The sequence below is a fragment of the Leopardus geoffroyi genome, chromosome D1 (assembly GCF_018350155.1).
Source record: "Leopardus geoffroyi isolate Oge1 chromosome D1, O.geoffroyi_Oge1_pat1.0, whole genome shotgun sequence".
Taxonomy (NCBI): Eukaryota; Metazoa; Chordata; class Mammalia; order Carnivora; family Felidae; genus Leopardus; species Leopardus geoffroyi.
This window is the reverse complement of record NC_059329.1, coordinates 73,273,269-73,291,475: the sequence shown is the minus strand read 5'-3', so window position 1 is coordinate 73,291,475 and position 18,207 is coordinate 73,273,269. Positions and strand designations below refer to the sequence as shown.

The following is an 18,207-nucleotide window of genomic DNA, read 5'->3' as shown; positions in this document are numbered from 1 at the left end:
ATGGATGTATGAAGATCACTGGTCATAGACATGTGTTCTAGCTAATTAGCTATTTCATGATTTGGCTTTCTCTATTAAAAAAAATCTATAAAGTTATATGTTTGGTCATTCATTTTATCAAAACTTATTTGGGTGGCTTTGGTCTCTGATCATGGAGCAAGTAGTCTCCCCACCCCCCCAACCCTGTCTTAATGATCCTTAGGCTCCAAGTCCCAGGTCCAAGTTAGCTTCCTTGGTCAGTTTGTTCAATATTTCCCACTTAGGTGAAGTAGAGTGCCTTGTTTCTGAACCTAAGCTGTTGCCTGACTGTGGGGGGCTGGTCTGTTCTCAAGGGGGCTGGATGGTTGTACAGTAGTGGACCTTCTGAAACATTTGTCCCTGTTAGAGTTATTTTTATACGTGGTAGTGACTCAGTCTTTTTTCCTCCCATATTCTTGGGGTTCAAAGTCCTTTGGCTTTAACCCTTCTTTGTTTGAAAGATGCAGGAAGTTCGGATCCCCCTACTTTTCGCCATGTTGGCCCCTCAGGCCAAGAAACAGACTCTTAAGATTAGAGAACAATCTGATAGTACCCTAGAGTTATTTGTAAAAATAGGGTTTATTCTTATTTCTTCTCAGAAACAATTCTGGAATGATCAAAATTCCTAACCCTTGATGTCTATGCTTTCCTCCCCTCTGCTCACTCTCTAAACAAAGGCCCCATGTTTAATAGATACCATAACAGTAAAATTAGCTTTATTAGACTCTAGGTGGATTTAAAATGTAACCTAATGGCAGCTGTCTCTGGCTTGGAAGTCATGTGTTTTATTTTGAGCAAAGACGGAGGGTAGTTACAATGCCTGGTAAGGGATTAAATGATTATTGAATTTAAGTGACCAAATAACACAAGCATCCCTCATCTTTAGATCCTGCCCTGGTGGTTTTTGCCCATTGTGTTTTTGAGGAACCTGGGGTACCACTTACCTTCTGTCCTTGACTTCAGAGTTCCTGAGTTGTGCCCTAGGAGAAGTCAGCACCGTTGTCTTATCCACCTCCACTCCCACATCTAGTGTGTGTGCACCCAGCTTCTTGGAAAGCTTGAATGGTGAGACTAGTTGAACTTTACCAGCCTTGTGTCAAAGGACCCAGAGCTAGCCAGTTCTGTTCTCCCCAACAAAGTCCCAGCATATACTTTCATTAAATAATAACATCCTACACTGAGGCCCTGCTGTTTACTTTGTCCTAATGCTTTTATACCCACCCCCTTAAAAGAAAAGAGCTTTTATTAGGCTATTTAACAGAAGAGAATCTGAGGCACAGATCACCCAACTAGTTACTGGCTGAACCCAGTCTGTATTATGGCTTGTTGTTTTTCTTCTGGTCCTTACCAGTGTGCTTGGTGGCGTCACCAGGTCTGTGAAAAGCAGACTAAACAGCTTTTAGTCCTGAAGACAAAACGTATGTGCTGTACATGTTCTCTGATGATTTATTTGGTAGAGAGTTTCAGGAATAGGGGACAGCTCCATTAGTGGATGGTCATGGCTGCTTCATTTTGGACCCTTTAGTCTAAGCTTCTAAGCATCATTATAAGCACAGCCTAGGAGGTAAATGTAAAAATAATCTTCTTGCCAGGTTTTCCTGCATGGTATCCTAGCGACGATGTACTGTCTGTCCTTGAGTGTTGGGGCACCAACTGGGGCAGTATCGGAGCTTGCAGAGGGGAGGGATATGAAGGGCATAGTCAGAGGCACCCCTCTTAATGTCCAGGCATAGTTTCTTTTTATGTTTTGGAGCGCTTTTAACCCACTTATTTTTAAGAAACATTTTATTTTCTGATTAAAAATATGTTTCTTGTCAGATAACTTGGAAAACAGAAAATCCCAAGGAAGGAAATAAAAACCAACTGAAATTCCAATATTGTTAATATTTTGGTAAATATCCTTCTGGTCATCTTCTTTCTTTCATACCATGATTAGGTTCTAAACTCAGTGTAAGGGAAAAAAAAATCTCATAAAGTCAAAATTACTCTAAACCACCAGGGACAGCACTTTTTATGCACTCTAAAGTTTGGAAACCACTGCACTAGACTCAAGGAAAGGACAACTAAAAAATCTATATGAAATTAGAAGTCTGGGGGAAAAAATCAGTCTGGCTTTAATATTACTATCAAATCCCTGATGATGAGTGGATGGTGGTGGAGAACTGAACTGTGTTCCTGCCTGCCTCATTTCATTCTGTTTTAATATTAAGCTTTTGTAATATTAAGCTTTTGTGAGTTGTGGGTTCATAGATTTACCTGTGAGGATAACATGCCATAGTAGCATGGGGGTAGGTTCTGAGTCAACAAGTAGGAAAAATGAACACAGTGCAACTCCACCATAGATTCCTGCTCCCTCCATCGCTGCCCCAAAATGCACTTGCATGTGTACATACAATTGGATCATTTGTTTTGTAACCTTTGTTTTTGTTTAATTCAGTAAATATTCTATGTATCACTTTTACTTAAGTTTATTTTGAGAGAGTGAGTGTGTGCACATGTATGGGGGAGGGGCAGAAAGAGAGAGGAAGAGAGAGACTCCTAAGCAGGCTCCATACTCAGTGCAGAGTCCAACACAGCTCCATCTCACAAACTGGGATCACGATCTGAGCCAAAATCAAGAGTTGGATGCTTAACCAACTAAGCCACCCAGGTGCCCCTGTGTGTATCATTTTTTAAAGTTGCATATGTAAATGAGAAGGAGTGAAATATGGCCTTTTGTAGCAACGTGGATGGAACTGGAGAGTATTATGCTAAGTGAAATAAGTCATACAGAGAAAGACAGATAGATACCATATGCTTTCACTCTTATGTGGATCCTGAGAAACTTAACAGAGGACCATGGGGGAAGGGATGAAAAAAAAAAGTTAGAGAGGGAGGGAGCCAAACCATAAGAGACTCTTAAAAACTGAGAACAAACTGAGGGTTGATGGTGGGGGGGAGGGAGGGGTGGGTGGGTGATGGGTACTGAGGAGGGCACCTGTTGGGATGAGCACTGGGTGTTGTATGGAAACCAACTTGACAATAAATTTCATATTAAAAAAATAAAAAACCACTAAAAATAAAAAAAATAAAGTTGCATATGTATATTTAGTGGTAAAGATGTTTATTAACCAGTCTCTTGTACATTTAGTTTATTTCCAATTATTTGCTGTTCTAAAAATGGCGAAGTGAACATCCTTGTGGATAAATCTTTGTGTTCATCCATAATTATGTCTTGAGGATAAATTCTTAGCTGTGGAATTGATGGTTCAAAGGATATGAACATTTTTAAGTCTTTTAATTCATATTGCTAAATTGTCCCCAGGAACATTGTATGCTTCTATCAAAGTGTCTATTTCCCAGCATCACTGGAAATTAACATTCAAGAGTCTTTCACAATATGCCTTCTTTTTTGGATGACCTAGGGCTTCTCTTCATTGTGTGGTCAATTTATCCTGGAAGGAATGAACAAAATGAGGCTAGAGATGAAAAGTGCTGGTGGCCAGGTCTATGTGGGAGGGACAGGGACAGATAACAGGAAAGGGGTAAGCTTAGAGACCATTTCTTTACTCCTGCCTCCAGGTCTTCAGCAGGTATCTAAAGATAGAATATTAATATTTAAAGGGCATGTGTAGTTTTAAAAGCATTTTCATATTATAATTTTAGATTTTGAAAATGATTTGATGTCTTTCATTATAGACACTACAGGACAGGAACGACATTTGTATATCTAAAATGGAGTATGTTTAAAAAAAAAATAAATGGAAAAACACTGTCCTAATCCAATACTCATCTTAGAGAAACTGAAACCAGAGAGTAGAGGGATTTCTGTAGAGCTACACAGCAAATTGATGATAGAGTTGAAGCCAGAAGTAAAGGTTGTCAACTGCCTGTTCATAGCTCTTCTGTTGAGTTGGGACATCATGGTTCAGGAGGAGATGAAAAGCAGATATAAGGTCCCCTTTGGATAGATGGCCAGGCTTTCTTCCAGAGCCTGTGAGCTGCCCCATACCCCTCCTGGACAAAGACCCAGGTGTCTCTGGCATGGCAGTTCACTTCTGCTTGAACATTTCCGGAGGGAGCTTGCACTTTAATAACCAGGGCTTTTGCCTGAACTTTCCTTCCCCTTGGATAACTTCTAACTTCTCTTCCTGCCTCAGCATCTTGAATGTCACTTCCTCAGGGAAGTCTTTCCTGACTGCCAAGATAGTTTAGGGTCCCTATGTGCATTCTTATAGCACCTCTTACGTTTAACACCTTGTCACAATTATAATTACTTTGCACTGTATTTAACATCTCTCTCCTGGACTAGACTATATGTTCTATGAGAGTAGGAATGTTGTTTATCTTCTGTTGCTCTTGGCCTAAGCATTAATAAATGCTTGAATGTTTGACTATTTGGATGGATGTTAATGAGTGAATTGGAAGTGTGTGTGGCTGCTGGGCGGTGCTGTTTCCCATTGCCTGCAGAATCAGGAGAGCTGTCCCTCATTGCCAAGGGCGTTGAGAGAGGCGAGAAAGGAGACTCCTTTTTAGGCTGCTAGTATAGAGACAAGCCAGAGGGTATGATCTGCTTTGCTGGGTGCCCCATGGCGGCCTCCTGGGTGATGGGGTCAGCAACCTAATCCAACCAAGCATTCTTTCCTGGCTTGTCAGGATCAGCCCCAGCAATTTAGTAGTGGTGGTTGGAGAGGAGCCTCCTCGATTCATTCTGGGGAAGAGAATTCAAGGTCAGGGCTCTCTTTGGCGGGGAGAAAACAGCAACCCGGGTCACCTGCAGCCTGGTCTTCACAGTAGATGGGCACTTGCAGCAACTGCTGTAAGGTCTGCTTGTGGCTGGCTGGGCGCCAGTGCAGCGCCGCTGTTAGGCGGCAGGTCCTGCCCCCTCTGCCGGTTTCCCTCCCCCTCCTCCGTCTCCTTACCACTCCAGCTTGCTGCATCCTCTGCAAGGAGAGGAATGTGCCGCGCTCGGACGCGCCGTCCTGGCGGCGCGGCGGCACTCCGGGCGCGCTCTGGACCGCCGGGGTCCGCCGTCTGGCGCTGCGCCACGTGCTTTGATCCGCGCTGATGTCAAGTGGGTGTGGGCTCTTAGGGAAGGCCCAGGCGAGGACGAGGAGGGCGCGCGATGCGCCGCGGGCGCGCTGAGGCCACAGCGCGCTCCGCCGCCCAGCGCTGCTGACCGGTGGCCGGCCTGGGCTCAAGGAGCGGGCGCATGGAGCGGCGGCGCTGCCCGGCCGGGGACGCATGCCCCGCCGCCCTGGGGGGCTGGCGGGGACCGCCGCGGGGGGCCTGCAGGTGTGTCCTCGCGCTGTAACTTTCGGGGGGCTGCGGGCCGGCAGGCAGCAGGGGCTGCATCGGGGGTTGCTTTTTGTGGCTGGGCGCTGGCGTGACGGGAGCGGGTTCGTCCCCGGCTGGCCATCCGCGTGGGAGCCGCAGCTCGCCGCGGGAGTTTCAGCGACGGAATTCGTGGGGCGGGCGCCGGGCTAGGGGTTACTCATCGGGAAGGGCGCCGAGGGAGCAGTCTTGTTGTTTTGAGAATTGGGTCTCCAAGTACAGCCTGCGTTCATGGTAACAGGATTAGCTCTCAGCAGACAGCTCTGCTTCCCGAAATCGGCGGTGGTTGGGGGCACTGATCGGTGGGGGTGGGGTGGGGACTGGGCAGAGGCTATCTCTTCTCCCCTTATCTGTCCCCCACCCCCTTCCGGATGGGAGCCAGCTAAGGGGGAGGTAAGGGGGCAGCTTCTTGTCGTTTGACAGGTCTGGTTTCAGACACACCTTCCCGGAGGAATGCGGAGGCTTTGTTACAGGCGTCCGTCCCAGCCCTGAGCCCAGAAGCTTGCGGGCATGGGGCCGGGGCTCCGGTGCCATTACTCATCTTTTATGGCAACACGGGCGGGCTCCCGGGTAGGCAAGTTAATTATTAATGTGTCTAGCTGGAGAGAGGGAATCTGGAGATGAGATTGGTGGGTTGCAGGTTTTTCTTTCCCTTTTTTGGCATTGGCACTCAAGGTTTAAGCCCAAGGTATTGCAGCCAGTTTCCTGAGAAGGATGCTGGTGTTCCCCTAGTGACTGGCACTCTGCGGAAGGGATCCCCTTTCCCTGTCTGTGGGACAGCACCATCACCCCCCACCCCCGCCACCCCCTGGGAGGGCAGAGAGGGACCAACTCTGGGTTTTTATCTACTTTTGAACCAGTCTGTACCTTTCCTCTGCTTTCTGAAAACAAACACACTCCCACCCTTGTCCCAGGGCAGCTTCCCGATGAAGCTTCCAGGCCAGGTGTGTGAGACCTGGGTCTTCCGCTGACCATCTGAAGTTTTCTGGAAAGGGCTGCCCTACCACAGCCCCAGTACCTGAGAATTCTGCACCTGTTCAACAAGTGCCTCTGGGTCTGTTTCAACAATCTGTAGACTGTTGGCCAAGGCAAAAGGGTCTGCCAGGTCGTTATTTGGCCTGTCTATCCCAGTGCCCTCAGTGCCTACTGGAAGGAGGAGGTCAAGGTGGAGAAGAGCTGAAGGCAGAGTGCGGCTCTTCCCTCAGATGGTTTCAGTTTCCCTCCCCCTTGGCTGGGGAAAGGTGGATTCTAAAGCTGGTAGTCTCACAAAGTGTGCTGTATGTGTGCTGGGCATTTCAGGTGTGCCCCTATTGAGCGGGAATGGAAGAACCCAGGTTTAACTCAAGGGCTGTGGATGGGGTTGGCTCTGGGAGAGGTGGGTTGGAGGGGGCCAATTGGAGGCAGGCCTGAGGAGATTTTTGCCCCAGTTGGGGCCTGTGGAGAGTTGCCAAACTCAGTCTTCCAGGCAGCATTGTGCTTTAGAGACCTGAGAAACTGTTTTTCTTGTCAGCTGAGGATAGAGTACTCAGCCTCGTAAACTGAAGGGTTGAGTTAGGGTGAGTAGAAGATGAGCACATCTTGGAAGTTGACACTCGTAGGAGTGCAAGAAGGGCTAGGCTTTCTGGGGACTAGGTGTGGGGAGGGGGATCGCCATAGGAGAGTGGAAAGTGTCTAAAGGGCGGTGGGTTTATTGGGGGTATGCAATGCAGGGAGGGAGATTCTAGCTCTGGTTGTGGGCTGTGCATGGTGTGAGACATGGTGTGCATGGTCTGAGACAGGCTGCTGCAGTACCCCATATCTCTCCCCTCAATTTTCTATCCCCTACGTTGGTGATTTGGCTTGCTGGATTCACCTTGCCCCTGTCTCTGGTCTCCAGGGTGGGATTGTTCTGATGGCTGCCCAGGGACACATAGTCCCCATCTCATTCCAGCCTTTCAGAGAGGCCGCTGACCCTGCTACCTGGGTCACTGGGGAGTCCGTGCCACCTGTCCTTCCACCAGCCTACATACTCAGTGGCACCCTTCCCCCAATATACGTGCTTTTCGAGTGCCACCTTCTCCAGCAGTGCCCTGATCTGCTGCTGATTTGCCGGCACTCTGCAAGTTGAGGGTTTGGAGATGGCCCTGATAAGGAGCAAGTTTTTTCTATCATGGGAAGTCTGCCCATGGATGCCATCTAATGTCTGCTTCCCTTGCAGCCTGCTGGTCATGGCTGAATATTCATTGATAATGGCCTGGCCACTGCCTGGGGAAGCTACTCAAGGTGATACTGTAAAGAGTAGGTGGGTAATACGGTCCCTGGGGCACTGTGAGGTAAATGGGAGATCAAGGGGTTGTGGGGGAAAGTGAAGCAGTTATCAGAAAGGCTGTGGGATTGTGGGGTTAGTAGGCAGGAGCCAGAATCCTCACGGGTTGTAGTTTCAGAGGACTGAGCAGGGCTGGTTTGGAGAGTCCCCTATGTGTCCTGTTCCTAATGTCTGTGCTGGACACAGCAGGTTGTGGTGAGTTCATCAGTAGCTAAGGCCTCTGTCCTGGGGCCCGACTGCCCCTCCAACCTGGAAAAAGAGCCATTTTGTTTATGTATACCAGCTCCTGGGCTTGTCTTCTCCCTTCCCTCTTAAAGGAGGCATTGAGGCTGATGGTGGCTGTGACTGTTCCTCAGCCCCAGCTATAGCAGGGAGCCTTTTCCTTGGCTGGACAGCAGGGAGAAAGTACCCAGGTTAAGAGAGAGGTGTCCTGAAGATTTGTTCTGAGTCAGATATTATCAAGAGGAAAAACAGAATGAAGACCCTGGTAGCCTTTGCAGTCTTGGTTTGCAAAAGTACAAAATTCCTCCCTAGGTTTTATAGTGTCTCTGAAGAGAAAAGAGGCCAGTATTCCAGGCCTGTGCTCTGGGGGTATCCAGGAGCAAGGGTTAATTGAGGCAGGTGGTGTTTGATTTCCTTGCTTGTTAAAGAGGGATAAGGATACCTCTCTTCAATACCCTCTGCCCCCTAAGGATAATTGTGAGGATTATGAGATGTTTGTAAAGGATTTAATACAGTACTTGTTAATTGGTAGCTATTATTATTTTTTTATTAATTAAAGGTAACTGAAGGATCCTTGGAGCAGCAGCTGAGAGAGTATTATGTAGAAAATGGGAATGTCAAAAATGCCTTTTTTTTTTTTTTTTTTTTTTCTGACCTCAGAAGCCATACCCGGGCTCCTAGGGTCAGAAGTGAGACCTGCCCTGGCCTTCACATCAAACCTGTTTTCCAGCCTCAGATCATTCAAAGAGGCCATGGAGACCTGTGAATCCCTGACTACAGGCACAGTTGAACTAGAAAGGTGGCATGCTGAGACTCTTGCTAATGCAGCCATCTCTGGGCCAGCCATGATTATGGAATGTTAGTCCAAAGAGCAACCAGATACCTGGCACTTTTTAGCTATGTCACTCTAGACAAGTCCTCTTATCTCTTTGAGCTAGTGTCCCATGAGAATAGTAAAACCTGCCTCACACAGTTCTTATGACCCAATGGGATCATGTATGCAAAACTGTGATGTGGTATGCAAAGAATTGATAACTTACTGTGTACCAGACACTCTTCTAAGTGCTTTCATGTGTTATCTCATTTAATTTTCACAACAATATATGATGCAGTTAATATATGATGCAACAATATATGATGCAGTTAATATGATGCAGTTAATTGATTAGGAAGTTGATGAAATTGAGCTGTTAGGAATTGTAATTATTGGCTAACCAACCCCCTCTGGAAATCATGCATCTGAAGACCTGTCTCCCACAGTAGGAATAAACCAAAGTTTTTGCAAATGTTTGCACACTACCTTTTTTCCACTGACCTATTCTAACTTCCTAGGCTAATTCTCAATATGTTTCTAAAATGATTAAAAGAGGTCCTTATTGGTCACTTTGGTTTTTTGGTGTCCCTCTCTTGTCCGCTTTGCTCTTCATCCATAAGCTCTGTGGGGCTCATAGACACATCATCTTCTTGGCTTAAAATGACTTTTAAGTGTCATTTGTGTGGGACTATAACCCTCTTGCGCTCATTCACCTAATGGTCCCTTTTAAGAATGAGATTGCTGGTGGATCAGAGTTGATACTAGGTGTGGTAATGCGAGATATATTAAGGAGATTGTACATTAGCTTACCTCAATGCTGGGCAACGCTTAGATGCTAAGGGTCAGTTTAATCTCCTTCTGACTGGAGTGTAATTCATATAAACAAACCAAATGTTTGTGGAGAAAGAAGGAAAGGGGTTGCTAGTTTCATTTGACTTTAGGCAAGAGAAATGTTTGGTTTAGAGTCAACCATTAGACTGCAAGTTTTCAACATCTCATCCTTCTTTCTGATGGTTCTAGTTAGCTGTTTTACCTCCTACCTGCTGCTCCAAACTGTATCTGCTAGTGAGCACTCAAGTTTGAAGTTTTATATGTGTTCAGAAAAAGAGAAAGGAAGAAAGAAACACCCTGTGAAAATAAGGGCTCACGGCTGGTGGTGTTTCCAACATGGGTGGTGCTCATTAACAGAGAGTTATGATCACAGCTTCGAATTCATCCTCCTTACTTTTGTAGCACATTTATAGGATAAGAAAGAGGCTGTCGCTTTGTGGGTTATTCTGTCTTTTTATGACAAGGATAACATTTATGAGGGTATGACACAAATAAAGGAATAAAGATCTGGTTAGGAATGAAAAGTAAAAAGCAACTGGTGGCATTCCAGGCATGCTCAGGAGATTCTAGAGCTCTCATTAGTGGAGGTAGGGTTTTTTGTGGCATGGACCTGAGTGTCCCGGCTCCCACAACAGCCTGGTCATGCTGTCAGAGTGGGTATTGTTACTGTCATTTTACTGGAAAGTGGAGTGACTTGCCTGAGGTCAGGTAGCCAGATTTGTAAGGGCAGATACTGGACGTCATGTCTCTGACTCTCTGACCCCGAGGCTAACAACCTCATTTATCCTTGTAATAAGCTTTTTACTATTATGCATACATTTTGGAATATTTAGAATATTACAAAGGAAGATTGAAGGGGGCAGGGAATCATGACCCAAGGACTGAAGACAGCATTGTTTACATTTCAGTGGCTTTCTCAATTTTTTATTTTTATTATTATTATTATTTTTTTTTAGGAAGAGGGAACATTTGTTTTTGTCAGGGAAGATTTGCTTGTCATCTGTACATCTCTGGGAATATTCAGTTTCCTGTCTTGGAGCAGGAGCTCTTTCTGTAAGAGTTGATCCCTACGTATCCAAGTCGAGTTCTTTCCTTTTGTATACAACACTGCTAGGCACTGTGGGGGAGAAAAAGATGAACAAGGTATTCCTGCCTTCAGAGAGTTTATAATGAAGTGGAGAGGCACATGTGCCCTCAGTCAGTTAGTCCGGGCCTGGTGGCGATAGCAAGTGGTGATATTCTCCAGCTATGTTCCCAGTACCCAGACACGTTACTCACAATCCCCAAACAGCCTCAGGGAGGAGGTATTACCCACTTTACTCATTTTACAACTGTAGAAACTGCAAGTTAAATGACTTGCCTAAAGTGATAAAACTAACAACCACCCAAGCTGAGATTACAACACCAAGTACCCTCTCACGAAGAACTGATGTAAGAAGTTCCATTAAGGAGAAGCACAAAGTCAGAGGCATACAGCCCTTTGTCATTCTCTTTCATCCTTTTCTTCTCTCTGATTTTAAGACAGATGATTCTCATTATATTCCATGGTATTCATTACCTTTAAAAAAATTCCCTGCCCAGATTCTTTTGCTTATTCAGACCACTTGATAATAAATCTCAGAATCTTGGAACTGGAAGGAAATGGAAAGGTGGTCTAGACCATTCTCTTTATTTTCTTATTTGGGAGAAACTGAGTCTCAGAGAAGGGAAATTACCTGGGCGCACACAATTTAGTTAAGCCATGTTTTTTCACCAGAGTTTCCCAAAGTGTGAATGCGTATGAGATAATACAGGGGTGAATGTTTTTAATTTTAATAGCTTTGTACATAAGTGTATAATTTTTCATGTGTATTCGAAGAGAAATATAGTTACAACATCAAAATCATTATTTGACAGCTATTGTTGTCTATGTAGTCCATTTAAAGAAAAAAAGTGGAGATACAGGTTGGGCAGGGCAGAAATCACAGAGGTGGGCATTGTGTGGATAACTGTGCATATACACCAATTTGTACTTTCCTAGAGGAGTTACTTGCCCTGCCAGCTTTATTATTTCAGGGGCAGGAAAAAGGAGGTCATCTGCTAGTGAAAATATACTACCTGCTAAGCATTTTACCTGTGGGTCAGTATTGGTGGTCTCAGTTGTTGTGTATATTGAGAGAGCTCAGAGAGGCTGACTAATAAACCCAGGGTAACACAGGATAGGTTGGAGAGAAAGGATTCAGATCTCAGCTTGGGTTCCTTCCATCGCCAAATCCTAGCCGCCTGTCATATTCTGTAAAGTGGGTGAACCCTCGACCCAGCCTGCTCCTCTTCTCAGGGATCCTAACATCATTTTGTTTAGGTACCAGGCTCATGTGGAAGTACATGTGGTTGGGTTGCTAGGTTGCTACTGTAACCTGCTAATTTAAAGCCTGATTTTGATAGAATTTCAAAGAATGTGCTGTATTTATAATATGTGATATTTATCGAATCTGACTCATGCTGGTAAGAGATAGAACCCTTATCTTGCTGCCTTTTGGCTTTCGTTCACATTGTGATGATGCCATGTGGATTGTGAGCTCTGGAAGCCATCGACTGTGCCTGTCAGTCTATGCAAAGGGCAATTACCAGATGCTTTTTGAGACTGATTCATCCATACTTTCAGGGTTCAGAGAATTAGTTAGTAGATTTTTACCTAGAGTGGAGGTATGGAGATGTCAGTGTGGGCTACTTCCAAGTTAGCTGAAGAAATCTGGAGTTGCAGGTTATGGAGAGAGGGCCCTTTTTGGAGGTTTTGACTAGAACGGAGGGGATGTGTCAGGCTTTGGGACTTTCCCAAACCAGCCGAGAAGATTCCACTTCTCAGTGGTTTAGGACCAGATGGAGCATAGCCTCTTGCATGAGGCAGGCAGTCACTGCCCATTTGCTGTGTCCTAGATGCTATGGTAGTGGGGTAGGCCGAGTGATTCCTCTCCCCACTCCCAAAGATGTCCATGTTCTAATCCCCAGAACCTGGGAATATGTTACCTTAAATGGTAAAAGGGACTTTATAGGTATAATTAAGTGAAGGATCCTGTAATGAGAGATGATTCTGGTTTATCTAGATGGACCCAATGTAATCAGAAGGGTTCTTACAAGAGGGTCCAAGTGAAAGAAGGAAACATGATGAAGGTAACAGGTTGGAGTGATGCAGGGCCATGAGCTGAGGGATGTGGGTGGCCTCTGGGAACTGCAAAAGGTAAGGAATGGATTCTCCCATGGAGGAGGAGTGCAGCTCTCCTGATCAACTTTGACTTTAGCTCAGTGAGACTGATTTTGGACTTCCGACCTCCAGAACTGTGAGACCATACATTTGTGTTTTTTTAAGCCATCAATTTGTGGTAATTCATTACAGTTGCAATAGGAAACCAATACAGATAGGTGCTGAAGATTGAACAGCAAATATAGCCGCAGTCCCTGCCTTCAGTGTAGTGGGGGAGACAGGCAAGTACACAGCCAATGTGGATAATAGTGGTGAGCATCTGGTAGGGCTGTAAGTCCAGGAATCTATAGGACCTAAACCAGTCTGGGCAGATAAGGGAAGACCTCCTGGATGGGCTGATCAGAGGTGCCACTGAAGGAGGGTTGGAATTAGGGCCTGAAGTGGGACAGAGGCTTTATGGGGAGAGAAAAGCGTGTTCAGCATCATCTCAGTAAGACGTCAGAAAGCTAGGTGCAAGCTACTGGCCAGGCCTTGCAAAGCCGAAAGCCGGTTGCATCTAAGTTGGTGTGGGCCCTCATGGCCCTGTTTTCAGACAAAGCCGTTTGGACCTCGCATATTAGGGAGATAAGATGGAAGAGTGTTAGTGCTATGCCTTCAGGGTTATGTGAATATCTACCTGCTAGTTCTTTTACATGTATTATCCCATTTAATCCTCATAACAACTGTGCTAAGTAGGGACTGTTATTTTCTTTATGTTGCAATGGAGCAAAATGAGACTTAGATTTTAAGTAATGAGCCCAAGGTCACACAGTTTGTAGGTAGCAGGGTGGAGATTTGAATCTGGGCCTTCAGGCTTCAGAGCCCAAGTTCTTCGTATTCTCTGTGGTAGAAAGATCACTGGGCCAGAAATCAGACAACCTGGGTTCTAGTGTTAGCTCTGCCGCGTATTAGACTTAGAACAGGTCAGCCTACTTTCCAACCTCAATTTTCCCATCTGCAAAAGGGGACAAGAGCCTGACTTCTTCAGAGATGTTCTGAGCATAAGGGAGATTCTCCTTTATGAATACAGGAATATTCATAAATATTCTCATCAGAGTTTTAGACACCCCTAGAGAGGGCCTTGTTAGTGAGCCTCATCTTGCAGTGCTGGGTCATTCTTAAGGGTCATTTGGCCACAGTAGGTCATTAAAGTGTCCACATGGGGGGCGCCTGGGTGGCTTAGTTGGTTGAGTCCGACTTCGGCTCAGGTCATGATCTCACTGTCCGTGAGTTCGAGCCCCGCGTCGGGCTCTGTGCTGACCGCTCAGAGCCTGGAGCCTGTTGCAGATTCTGTGTCTCCCTCTTTCTCTGCCCCTCTCCCACTCATGCTCTGTCTCTCTGTCTCTCTCTCTCTCTCTCTCTCTCTGTCAAAAGAAATAAACATTAAAAAAATTTTTTTTTAAGTGTCCGCATGGGGCTAGTGTTTGCATCCATAGGTAGTGGTGGGAACAGAAAGTGGCCAAGTAGCCATGAGTGGCCTGTCTCAGCTACCAAGGGTGGGGGTGTAAGACTGCAAGGAAGAAGTGTGTTCTGCATCTTGTTCCCTGCACAGATGCTGATGTTAGAAGTGATTAGGGAAGAAACTTTTCTTGACTTGGAGTTGGGCGAGCAGCATTTAGTCCCAGCCCTGCCACTTACTGTCTATGTGATTTGAGGCAAGTTAATGGAAGTTCTGGAGCCTCAGTCTCTTGTATAAAACAGGGCTAATGATTCCTACTTGGCAAAGTATGTGAAGGCATCCTGTCCAGTTCCTGGCGTATAGTGGACGTTGAGTAAATAGCGGCCATCTCTAAATCTGGCAGTTCAAGACTTCTCAGGGTTAATCCAGTAAATCCCTGTTCTTTGCAGGATTCCACCTTTCTCCCTTGCCTTTCAGACTCACTTAGGTGTGTTGTAATTGGATGTGAAGGGAGGGTCTGGCCTCAGAATGAGAGCCCCATGAATCTTTGAGAGGGAAGACCCCCCCATACTTCCCAGTGGGAAGTGGTGACAAGTGGTTTTCAGGTGGCTGCAGGGGGGATGCTGAGCCATTTTGGAAGCGAGAATGTGTTTGTCTTGCCAAGTACAAGATTGAGTGTCACCGTTTTGCTTTCTGGGAATAATGTCCACGTAGATGAAGTAGATTTATGGCGCTGAGGTACGTCAGAGAACAGTTTTCTTTTCTTTTTTAATGCCTACAGTTTCTGATTATTAAGGTAATGTGCTAATTTTATAATATCTGGAGAATACCAATAGAGGAAATTAAAAACATTTACTTCCACACTCAGAGATGATTACTGCTAACATTTTGGTATATTTCCCTCCATTCTTTTTCAAAGTGCCCATACACTGTTTTTCTAAAATATGCAATTTATTATACTTTATTCCCTTCACATTATATCATGTCATGTGTGTTTCCCAGATTATTACCTATCCCTCAAAAACATTTTTTGCTACATAATAGTCTGTAGAGTACGTGTGCCATAATTTACTTAATTCTCCATTCAGTAGTTGGGCATTTAGGTTGTGTCCACTAAAATACATAAATGCATATTTCCCCTGAAATACACAAAAATATTTGACTAAGGATTTTAACCATTTTCTTAGATTCCTGGAACTGGAATTCCTAGATCAAGTAAGAAGTACATTTAAAATTGCATATTTGTGGGGATTATCAGACTGTTCTATTTATCTTACACTAAAAAGCAAAAAATGATGGCATGTTAGAGGGCTGTGGGTCACTCCAGCGAGGTCCCTGCTTCTGATCACTGTGCACAGAAGGCTCCCTCTTCACACAGCTCACTTGCTTCCTGGCAGACAGTACAATCAGCCTCTTGTGGCTCCCCAGTGAAATTTAAGTAATGGGTCAGTCTTTCCAGCGCTTCCCTCTCTGTCAGGAAGTTCATCTGTGAATCTAACCTAAATCTCAACTGCTGCGTTTTAAATCCTCACCCTCTGCTGGTTCCCCTCAGTGTAGTGGAGCAGAGCGGAACTGTGCAGTCTGCAGGCAGCTCACTCTCTGCCCCCCCCCCCCACCCCCCGCCCCTGCTGCCTGATCATCACGGCTTCGGCCACCAGCCTTATGTTACCCTGGAGGAAACTTGAGGGTCTCTGGCTACTGCTGTCTCGACTGGGAGGGCGGTCCCTGCATCGAGTTGCTGACGATAACGCCAGGTAGGGTTTCCGAACCTGAGAGTGCCCATGCTGTGAAGGCCAGCCTCCAGGCCTCTCCCGTGCCCTCTGCAGAACCTGTGGGGGCAATTAGCATTCAGAGTGGTGCTCCCTTATTGACACTGCGGGTCTATCAGATTCATTCTCTGGGAAAAAAAAAAATGAAATGTGGCTAGAGCAGGGATTAATTATGTTTCGGTCCCAAGCGCATTGGCCTAGTGGTAAATGTGCAGTGAAAAAAGACTGCCAGGCAGAGAGGGGCATTTGAGTGTATTCTGGTGATAGGAAAGCTGGCTGTCGGTGTGGAGGGCTAGGGTCTTACTCTGGGCTTCCCACCCTTGGCATCAAGTAGCTGCTGTGCCCTCTGCCTAAATAGCCTTGGCCACCTTTCTTAGCCAGCACCCTTTGTTGGGAGCTGACAGCTTTATTATGGGGCAGGAGGATGTTAATTTGGAAGGGAAATGAATATAGCTGCAACTTCGCAGGCACTAAGAGGCCCCTTGTGTCCCTCGCTTAGACATTTTAGAGCTGGCTGGCAATAGGCCAGCAGGGTGGACCGAATCATATAGGAAACAGACTGGGAATTGAGTCCTGCAGCACCTGTGGGAGTATCTGAGCATGGCTGGAAGCCCAGAGGAGGCTGGAGCCGGGAGCCCGGAGCCCAAAGTGCCCCTGGGGCCGGGCCCCGGCTGTCTGACCTCCTCCAGCTCCTTGCCCTCTCCTGTAGGTAACACCAGGAGATCCTGCCTTAACATGAGCTGCTTCATGCTTCTAGTTTTACTTCCTCGGAAGGTCTACACTCTTAAGACGAGATGCCTTGTTTCACACTTTGCTGTTTCTTCTTTCAGGGTCTGGTACAGTTCTAGCGCTTGACTGAAATAAACATTTAGGGGTCAAAACCCAGTGGTTTTATGCACTTGGTAAAGAAGCTACTTTTCTGCTGTTTAGCTCCTATTTAAAATTTCCATGTCAGGGGTGCCTGGGTGGCTCAGTCAGTTGAGCGTCCAACTCGGTTTCGGCTCAGGTCGTGGTCCCAAGGTCATGGGATCAAGCCTAGTGTGGGTCTCTGTGCTGAATGTGGAGCCTGCTGGGGATTCTCTGTCCCCCTCTCCCCTCCCCCCTCCTCCCCTCCCCTCTGTCCTTCCCTGCTTATGCTGTCTCTCTCTCTAAAAATAAAATAAAATTTCCATGACAGGTTGCTTTTCTTCCTTTTGAAGAAGGGAAGCTTTTTCTTCTGCCTCCTTTTATTGTTTTTCTTTTAATTTTTTAAATGTTTATTGTAGAGAGAGAGAGAGGACGTAAGCAGGGAGGGGCAGAGAGAGAGGGAGACACAGAATCAGAAGCAAGCTTCAGGCTCTGAGCTGTCAGCACAGAGCCTGATGTGGGGCTCAAACTCAGGAGCTGTGAGATCATGACCTGAGCCGAAGTCAGACCCACAACTGACTGAGCCACCCAGGCGCCCCTGCTTCCTTTTATTGTTATCCTAAACCTACTTTGGGGCTGAATGTCACTGGTACTTTTAGTTGGCAAGTTGGAGCCCAGTGTCCCCACTATGAGACCTTCGCCTGGTGGGTGCCATCTCTGGCCATAGAATCCCTTTGGAGCTTTTAAAAAATATTGATGCCTGGGATCCAGTGCCAGATATTCTGTTTTATTTGGTCTAGGTTGGGACATTGGCATCATGGGTTTTAAAACATTCTACAGGTGATTCTATGTTAATTATTAACGTTCAGAGGCTTTCCCTGAATAAGGAGTGAGATGTGTCTACCCAGTCCTATCAGCAATTTCCCTTTATGAGAAGATCTGTGTTAGAAGCCTGTGATATCTACAGCCGTAGTTTGCTCCACATCCTTGATGGAGGCAGAAAGGCTGAAATGACAAATGAGAGGATTGTGTTACTCCTTTCCTGTGTAGTATTGGCTTGCTGAGAAGTCCCTATGGATGGACCTCACACCCCTGTCTATTACCAGGGTGTACTCTGGCTGTGTCACTCTGCCTGGTAATTAGGCTGGGGACCTGGACAGGATAAGGATGCCTTAGTGAAGGTTCAAGATAGAAATGAACAAACAGGGTATGAATCTGTTTATATTTTGTTCATTAGCCAGGGCCTGGGTTTACTTTTCTCAAACTTGTGAAGGAGATGGCAGGAAGGAGGGCTGGGGAACACGGCTCTGAGTGACTAGCGGAGGATGGCTTTCAGCTTGGGTCTAGAGGGCAAACAGGGCAAAGTAGCAGGTGCTTATAGTGAAAGTTCAACCCTTGTAGGCTGGGATCCCTGAGGCCTCACTTCTGCCAGGTTCTTCTTGAGTGTTGTAGAGATGTCTTCACAGAGGA

The 18,207-nt window shown here is 46.1% G+C and overlaps 1 protein-coding gene and 1 long non-coding RNA gene across 15 annotated transcripts in view; one reads left to right on the top strand and one right to left on the bottom strand.

The window, feature by feature from the left end:
• Positions 1–18,207, top strand: part of PLEKHA7 (pleckstrin homology domain containing A7) — a 221,099-nt gene that overhangs the window by 75,213 nt on the left and 127,679 nt on the right. Inside the window, exon 1 of one of the 14 annotated variants that reach the window (XM_045484649.1) lies at positions 5,080–5,292. The exons of the other annotated variants lie outside the window; for them this stretch is intronic. Within the exon in view, the coding sequence (XP_045340605.1) occupies positions 5,210–5,292 (83 nt within the window). The 5' untranslated portion in view covers positions 5,080–5,209. Of the gene's footprint in view, positions 1–5,079; positions 5,293–18,207 lie in introns of those variants that run through there. 14 annotated transcript variants of the gene reach the window in all.
• On the bottom strand, positions 3,105–5,027 carry LOC123601429. The gene is made up of 2 exons (XR_006714109.1): positions 4,920–5,027; positions 3,105–3,452 (listed from the first exon to the last, which is right to left on the bottom strand). It is a non-coding gene; the product is annotated as an uncharacterized LOC123601429 (long non-coding RNA).